Here is a 26,104-nt window from a genome sequence, read left to right as displayed (position 1 = left end):
CATGTGAGCATTTTGCCTCTAAAATTTTTTAAATATATATTTTTTTCCTGTTTGTATCCATTTAGATCTGGTTGCACTACCTAACCCTGGAGAAAGTGCTATGGAACACTGGGGACTAATGACTTTTGAGGAACCAGCATTGCTATACCTCCCAAGTGATAAATTCACAGTCAGAAAGACAGTTATTGCCACAATTATATCACATGAGCTAGCACACCAGGCACGTGGTATAAAAAAATCACTACATATGTTTGTTTGTAATGTTATTTCCTTTCAGTTGATGATTACGCAGTCACTGATTACTGATGAAAAAGAGTGAATAACTGTATGGGGTGTGAGCACTAGAAAACTGGAGGACTGTTCTTACGACCAAAAGTTCAATTGATACATCAACATTAAGAGCAGAATTTGTCTTATTCTGTCATATGACAAACTGCATACCGACTGCATATGTCTCACTGATACAAAATTTCTAGTGGACTGCTTATGTGGGTTTTTTTGTACGCAATAACTGAATGTACACTAGAAAATAGTGTAGGGGTGTGGGAATGACAGTACTGTCCGTATGCTGCATTCTTATTGGATTCTGTGTTATTTCATAGCGGGGGTGCAGGTACAGGCTGCAAAAGGACTGTTATTCTGTAGCAGAGCTTATGATTCCATAGACAAATACAGTGTTAACACATTTTACACACTTTCATACAGATTCTCAGAGATTTTGTTTGCAATCATAATGTAACTTAATTCACCATGCAATGGAGATTGCACCCACTGACATTCATTGATGCATTCTGAATGTTTATGGAAACCAAACAGCACAGTGAGCACAGTGAAGTGGTGGGTGGAGTGTTTGAGCAGTGGTGACAGCAACAATGGGTCAACTCTGACGGTACAGAATTTTATGAGTGCAATATGCAGTCTCTTTCTTGTTGCTGGTGAATATGCATGGCTCTTGGTGTTGAAAGTTAGCGATTTGCAGCTGACAGTTTACTCTGTCAGATGGTGTTGCTGTGCTCCCTGTATCTGATGTAGTTTCTGTGCAGATAAATGATAGGCATTACTTTTAGAGTGACCTATGTATGTGTCAGCAGCTAATAAAACTTTTTTTTAAGGTGTAGTCCTATTTTTTTAAGATTTAACAGATAAAGTACAGATCCTCAAATGATCAGGGTTTTGTTGTGCAGTTTTTTTTAATTTTCTTTCTTATTTGTTGTTGTTGTTAAATTGGAGCTGAGTACACATCTTTTGTGCAAGTTTTATTGATCAAAAGGACAGGGATTTGCTGGTTTTGGAAAATATCATTTCCCCAATTCTGTTTATCATCCCCTTTTTGAGGACATAGAAATACAACATTTATTGTTTTATTTATCCGTGACTGTTTGGAAAGATGTGTTTGTAAATTTTCATAAATGATGCATTTTTAATAGTAGCCTGATTTGATCTTCACTTTTATGGGGGGAGTGTTTAAATATAGCAAGAGACTGGCATGATACAGTGATGTGCACATGGTATGAAATGGTAGGTGAAGCATTTAAAAAATAACTGACTTACGACTTTCACCAAGATGCAGTTTTTTCCTACTGAATTCTCACTATTTGCAGGAATATCCATCATTTTATTCAGCTGGTTATATCAGCTGTACATCAAATAAAATTCCTTCAGTGTGGATATGTGTGTTTAACCTACAAGAATTGAAAACAACAATCTAAACTGATGTTGAGACCTATTTTCTTTATGTTTTAGTGGTTTGGAAATTTGGTAACAATGAACTGGTGGAATGATCTATGGCTTAAGGAGGGTCTAGCATCATACTTTGAGAACCTGGGAACTACCTTTGTTGAACCCAAGATTTCACTGGTAAGTACCAGCAATTACTGGCCACAGTAAGCTAAGGCACTGAAGTTCCAGTATTGGAAGAAGGAAAGGAAGATTGTAGGAGATGAGATTTAATAAAATAATGGTGTTAGCAGCTTTATTCCCCTGCAAATGACCATCAGGTCTCAGCTCTTTCCTTGAGGGTTCTCATCTCCTGGATGGCTGTTACAGCTGGGCAGTTGAGATTCTGTGGTAAGAAGGAGCGGAAGAACTGGTCTGATGTTTTGCCGCAGGTCTTTACTGTAATAAGCCCATCTGTTTCCTCCTAGATTCTGTAGCTGATTGTTTGCCAGTGTTTCCAGGCTCTTTGCTTGAAGCTGGGTGCTTTTAATGGGCAGTGGCTAAGTTAGGTTGTCTTACTCCAGTGGGTCCATGGAAGTTTCGTTGTGGATAAGGCAAATGTAGTGCAGATAGTACACTAAGTTGAGAATAGCTCCTTCCTATTCTGACCAAATAGAAATAAACATAAATCCCATGCTGTATTGCAGAACTTCATCCATTGTTGATATGTGCAGCAGAAAGATAAATGCTGCTGACAGTTGAAGTGCACTTTCAGGCACAATCAGAGATGTCTATACATGGCCCTCAGGTTCTGAAGGAAGGAGAAGCTATTGGGCTAGGAAGGTCTGAGGCTACAGTCAATCCAATGAGCTCTTCATTAGGCTCAGATGGAATACCGAGCATTTGTCTCATCTAATTCAGCAAAATACTTAACTGCATGCTTAATTGTGAGCACATATAAGCATATCAAACAAATTCTGTCAGAAAGATTTTTAGGTGATGGGTAGCCTCCTCCTTTAGGTGATACTAGCCTCCTCCTTTGAACCTTAGCCTCCTCTGAGTTGTTGAAACAACTCACTTTGAATGTTAACATTTAGTGTCACTGAAAATAACAGAGGCCACTGAATTTTCATTTGGAAATAGGTAATTGTCTCCTTTTTAATTTTAATTTACTAATTTACAAGGTTGCCTATCTAAAAGTCAGTAGGTGCCATCTTATTTACGTCCACAAAGTAAAATTTGAATCCACTGCCCTGCTCAAGCAGGAAAACAGAGCAGGGTGTCTAGGAATATGTCCAGGCAACTTTTGAAGATCTCCAAGAAGAAAACTCCACTGAGACTATCTGTCAGCCCTCCATCACCCTCAAAATAAAGAAGTACTGCTTAGTGTTCAGATGGGGCATCCTGGGCTCCAGTTTGTGCCCATTTCCTCTCATCCTGCCACTATGCAGACAGATCCTGGCTCTGTCCTCTTTGCATCCTCCCTTCAGGTAAATACATTGTATGATTGCCTTGAGTTTGTTCTTACTCAGGCTGAAGAGGCTCTCTCAGCCTCTCCTCATAGGATAGGTTCTCCAGACCCTTTGTCATCTTCATGGCCCTTCATTGGACTCTCTCCAGCAGCTCCATGTCTCTCTGGTACAGGGTAACCAAGATGTGGGCCCCATGCTCCCCAGTGGTGAGCAGAGGGGAAAGGTAATCTCCTTCTACCTGTTGGCAAGGCTTTGCCTAATACAGTTCAGGACACCATTGGCCTAATTTTTAGCAAGGACACACTGCTGGCTCATGTTCAACTTGGTATCCACCCAGGATTCTTTTCTGCAAATCTTCTCAACTGCATGTCCCCTGGCATTTGCTAGAGCTGAAGTGTACTCTACTCCATTGTCCAAACCATTAATGTTAAGCAGGGCTGAACCCTGAGGTGCACCACTATCAGCTGGCTTTCCACTAGATCTTGGGCTGCTGATCAAATAATTACAAAGCAAATCTGGAAAACTAAATGTATTAGCTGCTAACAAAAAAGAAAAATTTGTCAACAAATTTGATCCCATTAATTAAAAGCCTTTTGTCCTTCTCCTTGATAAGTGCATGTGTCAAAAGTGGCTTGCAGTATCTTAAAAATGTATTGGTTTTCTTCACCTATCCAGTATGTCAGTATATTTTCTTCACCTATCCAGTCATGGGACAGCTGGGGAAATTACGCCAGCATTTGAGAAAATGAGAGCTTCACTGCTTTGCACAAGAGGAGTAGTTTTCTCACCTGTGTTTCTTACTGGGTGAGAGCCAAAATGCTGCATAGTTAAGCTTTGCTATACTCATTTAGTTTTTAGATTATTGTTCAGGGATGCAGCAGGAGAAATGCAGAATTTAGGAGGCAAACGTTGCATACTAATGACATAAATATGTAGATGACAACATGTTTTCAGTGTCTGTTCATTTGGTGTTTAAAGTAATTTACTTTTTCCCTGAGGGGTTGCAGTGTAATTGTCTTTCTCAGTCGCAGGCCCACTGTCAGCTCATATTTATAGTTTTCACTGCCAAAGTAGGTAGCGTTACATGTGGAAAATATTAGGATTTGTTGTAAGGTCCTTTTACTTGAAGGGGGGGGATAGGGAGGGGAGAAAGATCATTCCTTGTTTATCAACAGACTATTTCTATTATTGCTAATTACGTGTTCTCTACGTGAGGATTTTATATTCAGTTCATTTGGATTTTTTCTTCTTGCAGGATGAAATCTTTTATGATCGCATTGTACGACCTATCTTAAAGGAAGGCAATGGCATAGAATTTCGATCATTGTCAGAAAGAGAAGACAAAGTCAATGGATCATTTTTATTAAGGACTCTATTTGATGAAATCACATACAACAAGGTGAAAACATATGGAATTATTCCTGTTTCATCTCTATTCTGAACTAATGTGATACCTATTATGCTTAGAAAAAAAACAGAATATCCTGTTGAACTACAATGCTTTGTTATTTTGTTATCCAAAAATTATTTCTGCTACACACACAAATTTATTGGAAACTGCAAATTTCTCTGTGAAGGAAACTGTGAATGTTCTTAACCTCCTTGAAGTATGAAGAATAGGAATAAACTAATATTTCTGAAACACAGTTTGAAGAAATGTTGCACGAATAATTGCAACAGTAACTTGTGTTTTCTCATAGCTTTTTTTTTTTTGTATTTTAGGGGGCTTGCATTACATGGATGCTTTCTAGTTTTCTGACTGAGAAGTTATTTACCAGAGCTTTAATTGTAAGTTTGGAAAAAGGACATCTTCATTTTGAATTTACGAGCTTGAAAATGATGAGTATACAAATTACTGTCTGCCTTATTGATGTTTTATGTTGAACCTTTGTGAATTTTGACATCTGTTTGTGTTCATGCAGTCGTATCTGAAAGAATTTGCCTTTTCAAGTGCTAACCAAGATGATCTGTGGATCCACATACAGTTGGTACTCATTTTATTTCTAGTATTTTGTTCTAGTGTTTGGCATAGGTCAAATCTATGTCACAAAGTATTTGTAGAAGGCTGCAGTGGAATTTGGCTATCCCTTTCACAGTCTTTTCCTTCACAGAAAATTTGCTTTGCTAGCTCTCTTGTCTCATGTCTTTGCAGGTGTTTGTACAGCTATTTAACTGCAGCTAAGTAAAAGTGAGCAGAGAAATGAGTAGGAAAATTAGGATACAGTGTGTTTTTTGGTGCTATGGATTGCCTTAACTTACATTAAATTGCATAGCCTGTTTTTTCTGGAGCTTAAGCTTTGCTAGATCAAAGTGTGTGGTGCTCCAGGCTACGTGATCAGCAATATTGATATGTCACAGATCCTGCACTGTCTATACCCAGGGCAGTAGCTCAGCATTTCTCCCTTCACTGGTTTGTCAGAAATCTGAGTAAGAAAACAGGTGCTAATTAAAAAAATAATAATAATTAATTTCCCTACCCAACCCATCTAAGGGTTCTACCAAGTTACAGAAAAAAGTTAGATTACGAACAGGAGTTTCACAACTTAAGGAATGCAAGACTGCCTCATCTTCTAAGCCAACAGAGACTGCTAATTTGCTCTAGCTGGATCTCTAGCTTGGTATCTTTTTCATTGAGTCTTTGCTGTTCAATTTGCTCATCACACTATCACTTAAAATGTGCTGCATGCTGGCATGTTCATTTGAGTAAAACTAACAAATTTTGTCTGTCATAGCCAGATAGGCTTGTAAGTATATTAAGATGTAAAGAGAAATTATGGCAGTCAGTTTATAACAAGAAATGTCCTTTTCTTATGTCTTAATTCCTGTTTGTTGTCATGATAATTATGCCAGTAATTTTCTTTACACTTTTTTGCATTGATTTTGTTCATGATTCAAACACCAACAAAATACTATGCAGTTTTTTTCTCTAATATACTAGATTAATTCCTGGAGTCTTGCTGAAGCAGTGTCAGTAAGTAACTGCTTGTTATACATCTTTCTAATTCCTGTTTCTATTGAAGGTAGTAGATGCACAAGATGAAGTTCAATTGCCAGCATCTGTAAAAAAAATAATGGATTCCTGGACATGCCAAAATGGATTTCCAGTTTTAACATTAAATATAACTACCGGCATGATCAGTCAGGAAATATTTCATAATAAAAAGCATGAAAACAATATGGATTTTTACAAGTATGTTTCATTTGTATCCTTATCAAAACTTTATATCTCGTTATTTATTTATTTATTTTTCTTTTGTTTTCTTTTGTTTTTGGCTTGTTTTGTTTGTCTTCACAATTCCTCTTTACAATGTTCTGGCTGCCTGATTTCTTAATTTTTTGCTTGAAGTAAATTCTGTTTAAGATTGGAGTTCGCTGTGATTTCTCTGAGGGTTGCTTTCCTTTGGAGTAGTGACCTTTCCAGCCACATGATGGCTCTGTAAGGATGGGCATAGGCTATGAATGGATTGCAAGGCAGGAGTTTTACATTTCCTCATTCTTCAGCTTTCAGCTGTTCAGACTGAGGACTTGGATGAACCATGCAGCAGCTTCTCTCCACTCAAAATTTTCAGTCCTCTTGTCTTGGTTGAGACAACAGAGTTACATTAAACCCTCATCTGAATTACCCTTTTCTCAGAACGCATTGAGTACCTGACAAGAAACTGACTGTTAGTGAGAATTGTGGAGTGTGTGAACCTTTCTGAAGCTGTGTCGGACATTTACATGCCTAAAAACAGTGGTGGAAGGAGCTGTCTCTGGGTCACCCACTTGGGAACCTCATGGCCAGAGTTTGAAGTTTTGTAATGAATTGTACAAGAGCTGAATTCCTCTTGTCATGAGTTTTGGGATGTGTGGACAAAGCCTGCAAGATGAGTTCTTACCCAGCAAGGTATAAGAGAAGCTTCAAAGCAATTTTTCCTGATTGTATTTCTGTTGATGGATGCAGACAATGAAAGGAGACATTCTGATGATGATTTTGATAGTTTCCTTTGCTTCTAAGCACCAGGAAGGGTAGAAAATGGTAGATTAAATTAACTGCAAGGTAAAGCTAGATAGCTCAGACAAGGATTTCCAGGTTACTAAAGCTGTGTCCATTACTCTAGTTACAGCAAGACTTAATGCCATGTGAACTTAAGCAAATCCAGGACAAATACTGCAGAAGTTTTCGTTTTCATGAACAACCTTAGGCTGTCAAAACTTTCATCCCTTTTCTCTTGGAGGCTTAAATTCCCAGTGAAAGGAAATAAAAGCTGTTAGCATTGCAGTTGTTATGCTTGCCTGGAGACATTTTTACTACACACATCTGAAAAGGAGATTTTTGGTCTCCAGGAATAAGATGAAGTGAGGAAATTAAAAAATAAGCAAGGAAGATTAAATTATCTCCTGGAGAAGTAAAGTGAGAGAGCAGATACAGTGGTACTTCAGCACATCTTTCAAAATCTAGCACAGAAAAGTCTGAGTGATCATTTAAATCCAGGCTAAAACTCCCTTCCCATCAATGAACCCATGTGTTGACCCAGCATAAGAACATCCATCTGATGATGTTTTGTAAATCAGAGAGGTGAGAAGGAAGATGGGAATTCTTGTAAGAAACTGATTTGCAATCTAGTTTGGCATCAACAGAGAGTGTTTCTTTAAGAATGAATTATATTGCCTTTTTTTTCTCCTTAAGCAATACTTGGATTGTTCCTATTTCTTGGATGAGAAATGGATCATCACAGCCCTTAATGTGGCTTGATAACAGCAGCAGTAAGTAATGTATTTTTTCATACATGCTAAAACTAAGATAACAAAACAACAGCTAATACATCTATGAACAAAATATTACAAAATAGAGCAACAATTATTTTTATTCATGTTTGAATGCCTGTTATGAATAGATTTTCTTTTGTACACAAATTCAAACTCCAAGCTGCTCATGCTTCTCTATCACTTTTGCTTCAGTAGATTCCATTGACGAAAGTGAGAGTTAATGAGTATGGGTAGGCTCTCAGAGTTTGGCTGTGATACCTTAGAATGTGATCAAGAAACTAAAATAAACTGGAAGTTCAGCCATTAAAACACATTCCGTTTGTATTTGAAAGCAATGCATGAAACTTCCCAGACTCTAGACTAGTAACTTGCTTTCAAGTGAAGATTAAAAAATAATAGTAACTCTGGTGTTAGTTTTGACTTTTTGATATAAAGATAAACCAAAAGATTTCTCACATGAGTGGAGGTGCTGAGAGTATTCCTCACTTATCATTTTGCCTTGAATTTTGGAACAGTTTTTGCAGTGGCACAGTACGTCAAAAAGAAACATCTCAGTAGTGCTATTATATATATATATATTTTTGCTGAAAAGAGCTCTATGGGAGCTAATATTTCTTATTTCTGAGCAAGTGAAATTAGGCTGCAAGCCCCAAGGTGGGCTGCTAATGGTGGCCAACCATGCTTTTGCATGTCTCTGCTATGCTGTGCTAAAAGCCTGTCCTGTTGTTTTAGGACCTTGCTGGCACCTCTAAATACTTAACGCTCATGTAAGTATATTACTCACTGTCAGGAAAAGATGTGATTTCTTAATGATGCATGTCTATGTAGAAAAGACATAAATGCTGGCAAAATCTATGTAGAAAAGACGTAAATGCTGGCAAAACAGTGCTAATGTAGTAGAACGTGTTTTCACTTGGCCTGGTGGTGCAGGTAAAGAATGAGCTGCATCTCTCAGAGCATAATTTTGCTATTTTAGATGTATCTGGAAGTGATATTAATGATTAGCAGAACACTGAACTAGTATATGGAGAATACTGCTACTGCTGTATCCTTGCCACACAGTCTTTTCAGATGTGTAAGCTAGTATCTGTCATTTGTCATTTTTTTCCTTTTGTTTAATTTGTGAAAACGATAGACAATGAATCAATATGTTTGGACAGAGCTGGAAGTTGGAACCTTCTGTTTAGAGAACAGTCTATACTACTCATCAATACTGATTCATTGTCTTAAGAGAGTTTGCTGTCTTCTTAAACCAGGGTGATCATGCCAGGTAAAGCAGCATGTGATTCTTCTGAGGAGGCAATATACTGACTTCATGAGGCCCTTATTAGAGCTTAGAGCCTCTGGCCTCCTGCAATGCCCTTTGGTCTTTCAGGAGGAAGTAATCAAACACCTAATGTAGGCAGTAGTGAGATGAAATGGGAATGTGAAAAGGAACTTTTAGTAAGTAATGTAACTCAAGAGGACTGTGGGATTTTTATCTACAGTATTTTTTTTCTATTTCAGTTGTTTTCCTGTTGCATGAATTTATCTGTTTTGCTTTCCTTATACTAATTAACGCTGGTAGACAGCTCTTCTTCTGGGTACTGAGCCTTATGTTTTGGAGAGACACTGGATGAGATAGGCATGCTGGGGCTAGATGTGCAGGCACGCAGGGGTGTTGTTCCTCATCCAGACTGCTGACTTTTATGTAGTATCTCTGAGCTCTCCTTGCTGCCTACTAGCTGAAGGGTTGAATCTGCACTTGACTTCAGCCACTACTATACCATGTTCAGGGTGCTCAGTTCCACAGGGGTCAGGTGCTTGTTGAAGTTCTTCTGCTATGTAGAGCACCTAGCTTCTGCAGGATTCTGGGTGCAGCCTTAAACTTGTGCTTCAGGGGAGCGTGAATGTAAGAGAATTCAGCAGTGTGCAGAAAATGAAATATTTTTTCATGTCACTTTACAGAAGTGTTTCCTGAAATGCAAGTGTCAGAATCAGAATATGACTGGATCCTACTAAATGTAAATTTAAGTGGACACTACAGAGTGAACTATGATCAAGTAAACTTGAAAAGATTAGTACACTTGCTTGAAAATGATCCAAAGGTAAGATCGTGTATATAATTCTTTTTCAAGCTTATAAACAGACTTCTTTCCATGTACTTCTTTCTGCATTTCTTACCAGTAATCACTCCAATGAAAACCTGGAACAACAAGGACTCATGTTTGTCATGTAAGAATAAATGATTCATAATTGCACAACTGAAGCCAATGTCAGTCTTCCACACTGGAATGGGAACAGGCTCAGATAGTTTCACACAGGCATTAAGTTGAAAATAATATATGAGATGGCATTCTGTCTTAGAAGTCATCTTCAAAGTTTTAGTCTCTTAAATTTCACTTGAAGAATTATCAGTGTGGGTGAGCAACCAAGCTTTATCTGCTTTTAGGTGACCACGGAGAGGAAAAAATGGAAGGAAGTTTTCATTTCCATCTTTCCTCCAAATATCATATTTCTGTTAATTATTAATCATATTTCTGTTAATTAACAAAAGCATCTGATTCAGGGTTTCTGTGTGTTCTGTGATTCTTATGAAGTTCCTGTCAGTTATATAACACAGAGAAGATTTCATGTCACAGTGTGGGCTGGCAGTAAAGGACACATGGAGCAGCCTACCCATGTGACATTATATGGTGTTGCATAGCATTTAATGTTTCCTGGCCCAAGCATGAGAGAGGGCTCTGGTAATCATGTTGATTCATTAGATTTGACAATAAGGCTGTGCAAGATTAAGCACAGATTGGAATCCCTGAATGTGTGCAATCAGATGACTTCTCTGGAAAGTCCAAACCCAAGGCACATAGGGATGACTAAACCTCCCTAAGGCACATCAGCTTCTTTTCTTCTGAGCTTTTCTTCACAGCAAATCTAGATCAGCACAGAGTTAGGGTGTGTGAGCTTGATGCCTTGTTTACTGGCTGGTGGGAAGGTTGGCTAGAGTAGTAGCTGAGCCGTACCAGCGTGGAAATAGGGAGGAGGGGAGAAATGACCAGCATGAGCCGTAGGCAGAGATGCACCCACAGTCCTTCCTTGTTCGTGCAATTAGTGCTTCAGATACTCTGCTGTGGACTAACCTCAAACTTCAAAAGGAAAACTAATGTACCAGAATGATAAAGTGAATATTAGGAAATATATGGTTTCCAGATTTTAAATTCTAGCATGTAGAGGGATCCTCAAGTTCCACAAACAGTGTTATATAGTTGTATATTTATATATATAAATGCTTCTAAAAGCACATAAACAAACAATCTCGCTTAAAATACAGGATCAATTTTAGCATGTTTTGTAGAAGATTTTGGCTTATAAAACATGTTAGAGACTTTGCCTTATGTTTTTTATTACTTTGTCATACACCTTTTTATTACTCTTAATAACGTCTTGATCTATTAACACCTCATTAATGGTTTCTGCAGGCTATTCCTGCTGTCAGCAGGTTCAAACTGCTAGATGACATTTTTGAATTGACACAGTAAGTATGTTTTGCATATGTCATAGATAATGATTAAACCACATCATTGAATTAAACGTTTGTACATCTGCTTCATTGATTCCTAACCATATGCACCTCCTAAGAACAACAGATATACAACAAAATGATGGAGGGCTACAAGTGTTGGGTGATTTCTTTTCAAATTACTTTTAGTTTGTTCCATCTTTTAGCAAACACTTTATAGCATTCATGACAGTTCCACTATTTAAGGACTAACCTGAATTTGTTGTAAGGGAAAATAAATTCTAAATGAAGATAATTAATTTTCCTTGATTTATTCTGGGGAGTCTCAGCTATGCTCTCCTGCATGATTCATAATACCTCTTTTATTTCCCCTGCGGATGGATGAGTTGGTCATTCAAATCTTGGCAGAAAAAGATTTCAAGATATTTGTGCTGTGGGTAATGCAATTCAGCAGAAAAACATTTTGTTAAGATAACCCAGTGTTTTGTTAGTTCTCTTGTCTCTAACCTCTCCTTCTGAAAGCAGGGCAGTTCTTAGAGGGGGTTCATGTTTAGAAGCTGTGAGACTGTGCTGCTGGTGGGTTCAGCAGTGCTGTGGTGTGCTAAAGATGAAATAAATAGATCTGTGGGTCTGTGTCACAGTCATACCAGAGATGTATATATTACCCTTCTCTTGGACAAATCTTTCTCATAACAGATCTTAAACCTGACATATATTAAAGAAAGTAGCTGAAGAATGAAACTGAGCTGTTGTGTAGGCAAGCTAGAAGTGTTTCTGTTCTGGAGGAGTGAGGCTTTAATTGGCTTTTTTGGGGGAAAGAATTCATTCAGTTCTGGCTCCGTGCTGAGGCATGGAAATGCCATGCTGAAATCACTAATCCCTAGTGTAGTATGCATGGGGCTTCAGTTACTTAATTTTTATGATAATGTTTATTCAGTGGAAGAACACATATTGAAAATCTCTTCCGTAGCAATAAAAAGATAAATTTATTATAACTGAATACACTATTTGTTTGAGGCTGATGCATGCTTTGACTTTGCAAGTCCTTACCCTGCAGACACTGCCAGAATATGTACTGCCATAATTACCCCATGACTAGGCACTATGGTCATTAACATGTTCATTAAAACATTAAGCTTTTAAATGGCACATCATAGTTGGACATTTGTTTTAATATTACAGTGCCTATTCTTGGTGGCTTCCCACCCTGTATCTGTACATTTTATACTTCTATATTTATAAATAAATATTCACAGAAGGTAGTTAATGTGAATAAGTATGTACAAATACAAGTGGTTTTTGTCTTCAAATAGGTCTGGATATATTGAGATTGAAGCTGCACTGGAACTGACAAAGTACCTTGCCAGAGAGGATGAACTCTTTGTATGGAATGTGGTATTGGCAAACCTAATGCCTGACAATGGGTTAAGTACTCTGAAAAACTATGAAGTATACCCACTTTTGAAGGTACCAACTTATTTTGTTAATCAGAAAATATACTAGTCCATTTTAATAAAAAGGACTAAAATGAATGCCTTAAATTCTCATGAAAGAATGAATATGATGGGTAATAGTTCCTAAAAAGTATTTGCATGATTTTGCTAAATTCTTTTTTAGATAGGAGGTTCATAGGTTCATAGGTACTTATTTATATGTACAAGTCAATGATAAATATCGTCACATCGTGAGCTGTTTTTACTGCAAAGCAGAAATCTGTTTGCATTCTTAATATTAACCTTGATTTTAGTTCTTTTTGTAAAACAAGTTCAGAAAAAGCTACACACAGAGAAAGTAGGAACTATCTTGAGATCCTATATGAGATTATTTTTCAAATATTTAAGATAACTGAGATATATATATCTTTTTACTTCCATTTCACACTACTTCTTTATAGTACAGTCACAAAGTAGTAATTCTCTTAAGTTCTCAGTTATGTATGAAATATGTGAGAAAAATATTTTTTCTATTGAGAATTTGTTTTTTTCTGTCTTGTTCTCTGAGAAGGAGCATATATTTTCTTTTGTAATGAGCATAGGGCTGTTAGCAATGTGAAATACATTATTACCCCATTTGAATAGCACAAGTGCAATGAAGTTCATGTTATTTATTTTACATACTTCATTTTAATGTTCTTTATAGTCAAGAAATGAGTAGAGGTGAATTTTTAGGATAAATCTGTGTAAGTAAAGAAAAACATAGCATAATAAAAACATACATATAAATGAAAATAACTTTTCTTTCTCTTCTTTTAAAAGAAATACCTTTTAAAGAGAATGTTGCCAATATACCGTTATTATGCAGGTCTTATTCGTCAAGATGTCGATGCTTTGGAAGATGACTATTTTGCTCAGTAAGTGTGAAAAAGTTTTGCTTTACTCAAAAGTTTGTTCTGGCACTGCATTTAAATTTGTGAAGGCAAACTACAAGATACAGGAAAATGGTCTATTTAAATTTAGTGTAACTGAATTGTTCTCACTGATCTACAAGTGTGTTACTTATTTATGATGATACTTTCAATAATAATGCACTACGTCAGGATTGTTTGGGATATTGTCAGTGTATTTAGTGACTGTTGGCAATGATCCTTTAATAATATGAGTGGTAGCTCTTGTTTAATGGAGACCAGATGCAACAAGCTGCTGCTCATTGGGGAAGAACCTATAGCAATGAACTTCAGATGTGCTTTATGCATCAATCACTAGAGCTTTAAAATAATTTATTTTGTAAAGCCATAGAAAGTCACAGTCAGAGTGACAGGGATTAGGTGGATCCAGAGCAACAGCACTATAAAACATGCAGAAACCTTATAAAAATTATAGTGTGTGGGTAGTCTCACTGGTATACATGAATACTGATGTCAGGAACTCATTTTTGGCAACTTTTTTTTTTTTTTTTTACTTTTATTAAACCTCAAGCTTCTGGTAAAGGTTCTCTCCAGTTAACAGCATTATGTGCAGAAACTGTGATCAAGCACATTTTAAGTACTTCAAATGTGGAATACAAATTTTAATTCTTGCTATTTTGGCTTTCCTTCAAGACTGTATTTGGAAAAATTTTTTGAAACAGCATGCTGGCTGGGCCTCCAAGACTGTTTGGATCTGTCATCTGAACTGTACACTAAGTGGATGGACAACCCTGAGTACAAGTAAGAACCGTAATGTCATCTGAGAGGTGCGCATGTGCAAGGGATGTGGGAGGTTGATGGATTCTTACCAGGGGCAGGCAGAATTAGAAAGGACTCTATACATCGCTCATTCTCCCCAGACCTACAGAATTAAGGCAAACTAATAAACAAATCTCAAAACAAACAAAAAAAAATGAATGTAAAGTTCCATGTCATTCTCAAATCTCAGCTTTTCATTGATTTCATAATTACTGCTTTTTGCATAGACTTCACAGGCTGGAGAATGCATAATTTTTTCCATGAAGACTGCTTAAACACACAGTAGATTAAACTCAGATTAAGACTAATATACCATACTGACCAATCCATTTGCCACAACTCAGCCTTTGGGGTATCAGATGTACTAACTCAAATTCTAGGCTTCCATAAGCTGTACAGGGTGAAGCAATGTTGATATGACATGAACATCTATCCATGGTGAATGTTGTTCTTCATGTTCTGCATTTGCATGAACAGGGTCTGGGAAGGGCTGTTCTCATGCTGATGCTGGAACCTAGTGGCTAGGTTTCTAGTCTGTGAGAGTGCAGTCTGGGCTGTACCAGCATCAGATTCTCCTGTATTTGAGTATTGCATTGTTAAAGGAGTCTTATAAGGTATTGAAATAATTCTTCTTCTCCTCCCTCTCTCTTTTATTTTTTTTCCTATGCAATAGTCATATAATATTGGCCCTGGTGAGTGAATATTTAAAGTTTATTTATTATTTTTGTTTGTTATAGTTGCAAAGAGGCTAATGTTTTGTCTGTTACTCCTACCTCTGCTGATATGTGATAGGCCAAGTGAACAGAACTTGTGTTTGTATTTTGGTAGTAATGATTTAGTAATCATCTCATTTTTAAGAAAATTTAAATACTAAACGTGTTCTGATATGTTTCAGAGAGGAATTTCTTAATATCCCACAGTAAAGACAGCAATGCTATGTAGCGTTCTGAGACCATTGCAAAATATTTCCCTTAAGAGTATTCAGAATTATTTTTTTTTCTGATGGAATTCTATATACCTTATCTAAGTTCAAGAGCTGAAGAGTCTGAAATATTAGCTGATCTGCTTTTGAATTAAATGAAGATTAATTTTGCTGTCTTTCATGACACTGAGAATTTTGAAGATGCTTTACAATACTGAACTTCACATGTCTATAAGTATAGAGAAAAAAACACAGTAGTTTTAATAAGTGAAAGAGATTAATCACATTTTAATGAAAAAATACCACATATGAGATACAAAACTTAGGATTCAAATTAAAAAAAAAAAAAAGAAGAAAAATCTCAGTTCCTTCTCCGATGAAGAGGAGGTTTTGCATACACTGGGTGGAAGGAGAAAATGACACAGCAAACTTCACAGAAAGATCCCTTTACATGTTCTTATGTTCTCCATTTTGAGAACAAAACTCCTAATGGCATATGAGAGCTGCTTCATCACAAGTGAGCTCCAGGTGTGTTACTGTACCCAGCAGAATTCTCAAATTTATGGAAGGCAGTGGTGCTTTTTTCCTTTCAGATAAGGTGATCATCTTTCAGCTGAACATTTCCTACCAGTTTCTGACTTTCCAGAACATCACTGGACTTAGTATGGTGTATTATTTTCACTTTTGTGAAAATAACATCAAGAGCCATGATTCTCATCCAGTTTCTCAGTTTAGCTCATTCTTTTGCTTATGGGAGTGAAATGGAGCTGTCTAGAAAAGTGTATTTTCAGTGGGGTTACTAGTTTATATGTCTGTTTTGGAAGAAAGAGATGAGTCTAGTGGGACAGATAGCATTGCTGTACATTTCAGTTTCATCCTAAAGGAAACTGAACTTGTGATCATTTCTTAACCTTTGAAGGCAACAAATCACATATGCACTGACTCTGGGAAAATGGTATAGGCTAACACATCATTCTCTTCTTTTGCATCTTCCCAAAGGTTCACAGATGAGAGAATCCTGTGTAGGATTCTCAAACCATATGACTACTATCAAGGAAAAAAAAAAAGAAAGATAAATTAATAAGTACAACACCTCCATTAACATAACCCCAAGCCCCATATTTTCTCTGGGCCACAATGGTCTTCCTCTATGAAAGTACAACACAGACCACTTCAGGGCCACCATAGCTATCACCAGCCAGTAAACCAGTATCCCATAGTATGCTGCCTGTACAGCCTGCCTTCGTTGTTCAACATCATAACTGCAACCAAAAGATATGTAGACATCTATACTCAGTAACCAATACCAAGGTGGTTTTTCACTAAGCATCTTGAAAAGAATTAGTTATACTAACTGCATACCCTACACATTACACATCTGCCTACTGTGGCTTCTTTCTTCAAGAAGATGAAACAGTTCTTTTAAAAAAAAAAAAAAAAAAAAAAAAAAAAAAAGCTTGACTCTGTAACTCAATGTAACTAGATTTGTCCTAGAAGGTTTCCTTGCAGAAATATTCCTTACCTTGATGTAACCACTCAATTTCAGCCAGCATCATAATTGGTAGAAAAATCCCTATGCTCCAACACATATCCAAATAAATAAATCCAAATTATTTCTTTGTAATTTTATATTTGTAAGTTTCATATCCATATGAAATGTTCCAATACCTTCTATTATTATACCAGTGAAATCAACTTTTTGCATGGGTAGTTATTAGTAGGGGATTAATTCTGACTAAGAAGGGAGTTTCAGATTATTTTAGATTAAATGTCAGGGGAAATTCTTCACTGAGTAGGGGTTAAGGCACAGGAATAGGCTGAATGGAGAAGTTGTAGGTGCCCTGTCCCTGGAGGAGCTCCAGGACAGTTGGATAGGGCCCTGGGCAGCCTGATCTAGGGGATGGTAATCCTGCCCATGGTGGGGGGGGTTGGAACTAGGTGATCTCTGAGGTCCCTTCCAACCCAAGCCATTTCATGAGTCTATGAAATCTCCAGTACCCAACAGGACAGTTAAAGTCCCTGCTGCTTACTTCTTCACTTTTTAGCAAGGGATGCCAATGTCGGTCCTTGGAAGCAGTGAGATTGTCTCTGATAAATTATTTGTGATACCAGACAAAACATCATTGGGAATATCAGTAATCCTATACAGGAAAAAGTTAACTCACCCAACTGATGATAGAGCCTCTGGCTACAGAACACTCCTTATCAGAAAGCAGTCTTCTTACAGGAGACATTGTTCCTTCAGGGGCTAGCTCTTAAATTGGCCTATGGAGGGGTGGACCCTGTGTCATGGGAAGCACAGGTGAATTGCTTGCACATATGGCTTGCACATATGCTTCCTGGGCCACCCACCTCTTCACCAGGCGCTCAGTCATCAGTTCAAGCTGTGACATAACAGTTCCCTTACAATCTGTCATACAAAACTCCTACTATATTATTATAATTTTTAAGCTTATCTAGTCTTTCATCTGACTAGTATATTTTCTGGTATTGACCCAATTTCTGCTGGTATTGACTCCATTATCTCTAGAATGATCTAGTGAAGCTAGTTTTTCTCAAATTATATTTAAATTTGAAGAAAGGCTTCTGTGACCAGAAACTTGACTGCTTTTCTATCTTCTGATATAAGATAGTTTTACACCCTTACTTGCCATCTCAAACTCACTTTGGTGTGCTATGCAGATTAACAGTATGCTATGGAGAAGTCAAATAAGTTAATAAGTTCATAAGTTCATAAGGTTGGAAAGGACCTATAAGATCATCTAGTCCAACCATCCTCCTATCACTATCTCTACCCAACTACTAAATTAAATCCTTTAGCACCTCATCTAAACGCTTCTTGAACAGCGCTGTTTGTTTTGTAGCACTGAGATCCATCCTATTGCTACAGAGAATTTATCCAGCATACTATTAATTTGAACTATCTTCAGAGAGCTTGTAATGTAGAAAAGTAGATACATTGCTAATACTTGAAAGTGTTGATCTGTTTTAATGTTAGTGGCATGCCGTTGCTGCAGAACAAACTTTCTGTTCAGCCTTCACACGTGAAGTGTTGTATTACATTGGCAGTACTTGCATTTAGTTTCTGTTATGAAACGCACTGCCATGTTGAGGAGAGTAATAGAAGGGTGCTTGCTGCATGGAGAAATGTCACTTCAGCTTTTGTTTTTGTTGCCCCTGTCTTTCTTACTGGATGTATTCACTGATGAAAATATTGTCAGGTTGATGCTTTCATGCAGCTACACCCTCTTTAATGGTGTGATCACTATACTGCTCAGTGGTGTGCAAAAGTGGCACTGATTGTCTGTACACAAACTGGCTAGATCCAACTGTTTTTAATTTTTTTTTGCCTTAAAACTGCATGTTTTGTTAATGCTTAAATCATAATAAAAAATTAACAGTTTTATGTATTTTTCTTATTGTGCATCCTTCAACTGAAAATGAACGTCTTTAAGTTATGCATTAATGGTTTGTTATGACTTCATAACAATACACTACCTTTTAACTATATCTTGTTTCACAGAATTCCATTTTTAATTAGAAGAACAGTCTGTTGCTATGGTGTTGCAGTGGGAAGTGATAAAGAATGGGATTTTGCATGGGAAATGCATAAACATAACGACTCCACAAAAGAAGATAAAGACATCCTCCTCTCTGCCATGAGCTGTGCCAAAGAATCATGGTTACTTCACAGGTGCCCTTGATTAAGCATGTCTTTGGGGGTACTGCACCATACAAACCTGTCAGAAGTTTGCCTGCCACAGACGCATACATCTATACCAGTGGTAGAATCTGTTGAAAATACACTAAATGGTGCAAACATACATGATCCTTTTGCTGACTTAACATCACAGATGTTGTTTATGACTGAGAAAAGGAATTCCTGAGTTGGTAACTAGCATGTCATGTCTACCACTACCAATGGATCTGTCAATATAATTCTCTTTTTGAATTGAAAGTATACCTTCAGGTGTTATAGCAGACTGGCAACAAATCCTGTGATTGTATGTTGAATGAAAACACGCTTGCTTTCAGTTTGTTTCCTGTCATGTTTTTTGATTTTGAATCCACTGGCTGCCCTTACTCTCTGCGCTGTAAGAAACAGTACTTATCATAATTCTCCTTGATATTTTTCCCCACCACTAATGGCTTTATATTGACCTCCCATATCTCTGAATGTCTTCCTAATGTAAAATCTAATATCCTATTTAGTCTTTGTGTAGAAGTCAGATCACCCATTCCTATGTGAAGGGCAAAAATGAAAATAGACTTACAAGTATGATGTTTAAAGATTCTTTAAAGTACAGACTGACAAGGAGAAATCATATTTAAATTTTCAGATTGGAATATCATATTTATCTTTCACTGACATCCACACAAGATCTTTTCATTTTATTTGCAAAAAGATACTGAAGATGAGTTCTCTATTTTATCACTCTCGCATTACCTGAAGAATATCTCAGAGGACAAAAGTTTACCACTGAAAGTCTAAAGAATGATGATCCAAGCACTGGTATAACACGATGGGTGTAATGCTCTGAAAGTAGATTTCTTCTGCCAATGATGGTTGAGTAGGCAGAACAGTTAAGGCTGAGAACAAAGCCAGTTGGATTAAGAAGATGTGTCTGAGTAGAGCTATGCTGATTTTCCACCTAACCTGGGGTCCTTTGGTGACTTTGTCATTGATGCAGATTAGCACTGGTCCCTGTAAAGCTGTAAGTTATACCAAAACAAGACTGCTGTTCAGGAAGTTGTGATGACTTCCTTCCTCCATATGCTGTAGTTGTTGACAAGACAATCTCTTTTTCTAAACTTCAACCTGAAAGTCTTCTAGGCTGAGGAATGTTATACTGCATTGTCCTCAGTATTTGTCCTCAGTATAGTTCATCCATTTGGTTAAGCATATTGGTGGCATGCAAATGGGAGAAACTCAGTTTGTCTGCTCTACCAACAAAGTGGCTGCTTGTAATGCTCTATTTTTTTCAGCAGTGCCCATTGAAAACAGGAGACTGTAAAGTTATACAACAATAAGAGTGTTATTTATTTACTTTTTCAAGATACCCAGGCACCCACTCTCATTGATATAAGTGTCAGGTAGTTAAATGTTTATGAAGTCATGACTTAATCTACTTGAGAGCACCTTAAATAACTTATTAGCGAAACAGAACCCCTCTGCACAGCAGCATGCTTCATTTCTTGCTCATTCTCCAGGCTCTGTTTGAAGTTTTCTTTAGAATCTTGGGAGCAATTTGCCTTTCAATGAGGTTGTCTGATCAGAGTGTTGTTTTGAGTCTTTCAGAAAAAGATACACAAAAAAGGCAAATATCTCAATTTGTTGTGCTACACACTTATTTTACTGAGAAGTAGAGAGCCAGTGGGCAAGAACTGGGAATTTCACCAACATAACAAGAAAATACAAGCTGAGTACACATCACTGAATGACCCCAACTTTGGTGTAACTGTCAGCATTCCAGAATTTGGGGAGATGAAGTTTTTCTTAGCCAATATATAATTCCAGATGATGACTGTTAAACAGAAGGTAATGTTATATTTTTTCCTAACAGATTCTTGCAATATGGACTCATTGATACACAGTTTTCTTCCAAATGGAACACAGTCATCCTTCAATATGTAGTATCTAAGGACATTGGGCACCGTATAGCTTGGGAATTTGTTACAGAAAACTGGTCATTTTTAAGTGAAAGGTATGGTAGCCAACCTGCTATGACTTCTTTTTATTTCTGTGTTTCTTTTGCTCCAGGTGCAAATTTTCCTTACAGAGACAACATAGTTTGTAATGACTGATGTGGTTTCATAAGTACATAGCCCATGGTTATCATTAGAGCTTGATGCCAAAGAAGACCTCATGTCAGTTACAGAATGCTTTGAAATTAGTCTGCTTGTGACAGTCCCTGTGTTAAACTTTCTGGAAAGTGTGATCCTGCTTAAATGGGGAGCTTTCCCAAAAATCCTAGTTGTGAGATAATGAAGGATAAAAATCTGTCTCTTGGAGTACATTTAAGGTGTGCTTTGTGACTAGTGGTGTGGGGAACTAATAATCATGATGTAAGAGAAGGTATTACTTATGTATCTGAATGATAGCTACCATGCAATATAGTTTCCCACTTTTTGCTGTCCAGGAAGCATTTCACATCAACCAGAACAAACTTTTAGGACAGAAATAAACTTGTCCTTTTACTGACTTGGAAAAGGAGAAGAGTGCATATCTGTGATAGCTGGCTGTTACAGCACAAGTGTTCTTTTAATACTGAATGATAGAATGGTAGCAGACCATACACTGCATTTAAGAGATTTTAGTGTAATTATATACACTTGCTATCAATATAAGTAAGTTTGAGCAGAACATGAGCAATCTACGTATAAGCAAAAAGAAAAGGGAAAAGCCACTTGCCACATAGGCAAAGCACAATGCTGTTAGCAATTACTCTTACCTGCACATAAACAATAATTAGGGAAGATGTCAAAATCTCTTTTTTCTCCATCTCAACGCTATGTGTTTGGACTAGCAAGTGACAAATACCTTAGTTGGAGTTGGGGCATTCTGTTTATGGGATCAAGACTCCATGCCAATTGTGTGATTAAAATGATGATAGAAAATAAGTCTTTAACATGAGAGCCCAAGAAAAAAGATAGGGTTGTTTGGGTAGCTGGAGATCTGTAAATATTATAGCCTTTCCATGTCCCTGAGAACATTGTTTAGGCTATCATGTACTCATTCACATGTTCCTTTGTATAAGCTGGTCATGTGAACACATTTTGCAAGTGTTCCCATTGACCCATGCTGTCCCTGTGGTCAGGAGCATCTTGTTCTGTGCACTGGCCCTGTAGTTTTGGGAACAGTAAAAGCAGGAAAGTGATGCTTGAAAACTGGAAGCCATGAGAATGAGTAAAAGTTTTAAAAATGAACAGACTTGAAGGAAAGTACTGGAACAGGAACAATCACCTCCACACAGCATGCCTATCATTGGGCTTCACAGATGAAACCATCGTTGACTTGAGTTTTGTCCATATTTTTTATCCAGGCTGCCTGTAATATAGCGTGAGGTAGTATAGACTTCCTGTAGGCAACTGGTGAATCTTTCTAGTTCTTGATACACAATCAGACAGGAAGTTCCACAATCAAGAGAAAAACACACTGCTTGGAAATCCCCTGAAAATGGAAAGCTCATATACCCTAGAAATTGATTCATCCACTAGTGTTTCATAAGCACGGATGTAAAATACAGAAGTAAGGTCCTAATCTCTTTTCCAAAGGCAGCTCATACTCTGTATAGATGGTTGATTTAAGCATGCAGATTTTAAAAGGATTTCAGGACCACTAATACTATTAATCCCTATTTTAAGTCCTAATCCATCTCTAGCCTATCTGCTTTGATACAGGTCAATTGCATGTGAGCTTGGGCTACGTTTAAGTATCTTTAATGTCTATTCAGAGATGCCCTCTCTCCTTGGCAAAATTGAAAACAAGCTTAGCTGTGACATCCATACACTCCTGCTGTCTCTGGTGAAAGAGGAATGCCTCAGGAACTATTGGTAGGACCATAACCAAGACTTGGAAGCACTGAAATGTTTAGCAGTATTCCAAGCTCTAGTAAAGGCAAGTAGTGTCCTTTACAGAGCTTTTAATTGTTCCATTCTGTTGAGAAGTATGCTGAGGAACTGACACACCGTTTTCAGACTGAAAGAACAGTTTGGATGTAAGCTTTATACACTGTCTTCAGGACACTAGCAGAAACATCAAGATTTTAGAATTATTGGTGCTCATCATTTCTATATGGGTTTGGCTTTATGGGCTCATAAAAGTTGCCTTTTTAAGTCCAGAATTCATTATAGCTCAGAATAGATATCAGATAATATCAGTAATGAAAATGAGGGGCTAAAGGTCTATTCTCCTCAAATGTCTAAACTGAACTTTAATGGTACTCTCCCTTTTAAGGAGCAGGGAGTATACAACTGAAAACTTCTGCTTAATTGGTATTTCCAATGTGAAAAATGGTTAATAAATATTTGGAGTATTATTAAATGTGGTAAAGTCTAGTATTTTTCTAACATGCTGATGGAAGGACCTTTATCTCAATTTTACAGGTATGGGACGGAATTATTAAACATTGTTTTAAAAATCATGGGAAGCTTTGTCAACACAGATGTACAGATCCAAGAGGTAAGTGAGAGAAGAGATTAGACTCTACTGGCAGTTTGTAAATACAACTTTTTAATATATATATATTTTTCTCAAATAAATATATTATTGTATAGCATTGTTAACCTTAAACTCTAAAAAAAATAATACATCCTCACCTGAAAAATAAGTGTATGAATGGGCACCCACAGCTCTGCAGTGTGTGTATGCAGTTGATTATTAAGCATGACATTAAAATGAGCCTTTGTACAGGGACGGATATTGTCCTGCTCTGTGTGGCTGCAGCATTGGAGGTTGCTTGCCTACATGCTGAACAGGAGGCCTGCACATGTGGGGTGCAGTTCTTTCTCTTTGACTTCACAGCACCCCAAATAAGTCCATGGACAATAGATTCTAAGTGGGCTCCTGCTCATCTGGAAAAATAGAGTGGATGGGTTTGGGGACTCCTGCTGAAGGGTAGAAGTCTGTGGCAGGTGGCTATAATGTATAACTTATTTTTCACAGTAATACTTCCAAATATTAGTACCCATGACAAATGCATAACTATCACTGCTTCCCCCACTCTCTTTTATTGTTCCTTGCAGTTCAAGTCTCCCTAGATTATTTTCCAAAATATTCTTTATCTTCTCTTAGCTGTTGCTCAGCTTTTGTGGTGTCTCTGTATCACACAGATCGATAAGTAATATCTGCCTAGTATCTGTCACTGTAGGAAAAAAGTTGTTTCCCTTTTTCATCCATTGACTGATGCATCAGCAAGTAACTGAGAATGGATGGTTAATGAAGAAAACAATTCAGAGATCTAGCTCCTAAAATAAAATAAATCTCTCCTGAGCATGTATAAACTAGAAGTTTTTCATCTTTTATTCTTCAGGAAAAAATATTTGTTATCCTGTGATGGCAAAAGCAGTAGTCCAGCATCAGCCTTTCAGTTAGCTTTAGATTGTAACACAGTCACAATATTATCACTTCTTCTTTATATTCCTCTTAAAAGTCTATCTGTAGAGGTAACCTTTCCCATTATATCCACAGAAGAGTTAATAAAAGGTTGCTGGACATCTGTCTCATTCTTCTCATTGTACATTCCTCCACACCATTTATGTACATTTCTTTGCTGTTCTTCAGTCCACTCTTGTCTTCTGCTCTTTAGATTGATGGGAGAAACTTACAGCTCTGTATCTGTAGAAGAGTCAGCACAAGAGGATTCTGCTACTCAACTAATCCTAGACACTGTGTGGTACCACTAGTACTAATGAAGCTGGCTGCAATTTGAAAGATTTTTACAGAGGTGATGGCAAAAGGGCACATTCCTGATGTGTAAGGAGCTTTCCCATCCAGTATAAATCACTGTGCTTGCTCGCATCCACTCCTTTTATGTACTTCTGTGTAAAACTTTTGTTGGATATACAACTGTTTCCTCAAAGTGAAATTACATTGACTAACCTCATGGATTTATTTATTCAGTTGCAGGTTTTCTATAATAATACACTTGAAGAAGATGAGAGACAAAGGGCAACTCTACTACTGGAGATTGCAATAACTGAAAATATGGAAAGGAAAGAACATCTAACTAGAGTTGCTGATTGGCTACAGAAAAATATAGATGACTGACCCGGGAAAACAACTTCCAGTATATTTTAGAGTGATTCAGTAGCATGTTGATATTCATTTTAAGATGTAATTAAAGAGAGACCAAATTTTTATGATGTCTGAGATTATCTTCCCAACTGGAAATTCAGGCTAAACCAACTCACAAAGAAAAGAAAGTTTCTGAAACAAACAAACAAACAAACAAACAAAAAAAAAAACCAAAAAAACCAAACCTAACCTACACACTTCCATATTCGATGGCATTCTGTAAGACTGCCCTGCTGCTGGCATCTGTTGCATGGCAACAGCAATGTACTGCGATACTGGAGGGAAGGGTCGCCCTCTACTGTCATGCCACAAGCATCCACCTCTGCCTGACATTGTGAGCCAGCATAATAAAGCAGGAAACATTATTTTCAGAGCAGCCCTCATATACTTTCATATTATATCTAAATTAACTTCCTACTGAATAAATATTTCATAGGGATGTGTTGCTAATAATAACCTAATGCACACATACTGTCCTGAACTCTTTTTTATTTTTTCCCTGAATATCGAAAGAAAGGGTGTGGTTCAAGTTTTTGCCAAAAAAAAAAAAAAGAAAAAAAAAGAAAAAACCCACCAGAACAAAAAACCAAAAAGAACAAAAAAACCCATGAGGAAGCAGGAAAACTTTTATATTCTGCTTTGCTTATGATCTACACTGTGGCCTTGGGCAGGTCATTTAATCTGTCACTCTCCATTTCTATATTTGTAAGGTGGATGGGGGATAGTAATACAATGAAACATAAGCTTGTGAATAGATTGAGATCTGTGGAGAGGAATGAACTAAAGAAATGTCAAATTTTAATTATAATAATCTTTTTTTATCATTAAAACTTTATTTTTCCTCCTGTAA

At 37.1% G+C, this 26,104-nt stretch overlaps 1 protein-coding gene across 1 annotated transcript in view; it reads left to right on the top strand.

The window, feature by feature from the left end:
* Positions 1 to 25,400, top strand: part of LVRN (laeverin) — a 34,139-nt gene extending 8,739 nt beyond the window's left edge. Inside the window, exons 5-20 of the mRNA XM_065744303.1 lie at positions 66 to 220; positions 1,744 to 1,857; positions 4,384 to 4,527; positions 4,851 to 4,916; positions 5,051 to 5,116; positions 6,149 to 6,318; positions 7,798 to 7,874; positions 9,825 to 9,964; positions 11,333 to 11,388; positions 12,687 to 12,840; positions 13,629 to 13,723; positions 14,411 to 14,518; positions 18,982 to 19,152; positions 21,023 to 21,163; positions 23,565 to 23,640; positions 25,081 to 25,400. Of these exons, the coding sequence (XP_065600375.1) occupies positions 66 to 220; positions 1,744 to 1,857; positions 4,384 to 4,527; positions 4,851 to 4,916; positions 5,051 to 5,116; positions 6,149 to 6,318; positions 7,798 to 7,874; positions 9,825 to 9,964; positions 11,333 to 11,388; positions 12,687 to 12,840; positions 13,629 to 13,723; positions 14,411 to 14,518; positions 18,982 to 19,152; positions 21,023 to 21,163; positions 23,565 to 23,640; positions 25,081 to 25,227 (1,880 nt within the window). The 3' untranslated portion in view covers positions 25,228 to 25,400. The remainder of the gene's footprint in view (positions 1 to 65; positions 221 to 1,743; positions 1,858 to 4,383; positions 4,528 to 4,850; positions 4,917 to 5,050; positions 5,117 to 6,148; positions 6,319 to 7,797; positions 7,875 to 9,824; positions 9,965 to 11,332; positions 11,389 to 12,686; positions 12,841 to 13,628; positions 13,724 to 14,410; positions 14,519 to 18,981; positions 19,153 to 21,022; positions 21,164 to 23,564; positions 23,641 to 25,080) is intronic.
* The last annotated feature ends 704 nt before the right edge of the window (positions 25,401 to 26,104 follow it).

The sequence above is a fragment of the Cyrtonyx montezumae genome, unplaced genomic scaffold (genome assembly GCF_038088225.1).
Source record: "Cyrtonyx montezumae isolate F1298 unplaced genomic scaffold, pur_monq_1.0 scaffold_30, whole genome shotgun sequence".
Lineage (NCBI taxonomy): Eukaryota > Metazoa > Chordata > Aves > Galliformes > Odontophoridae > Cyrtonyx > Cyrtonyx montezumae.
Note: the sequence above shows the minus strand (reverse complement) of the source record. Positions and strands in the feature narration are given on the sequence as shown.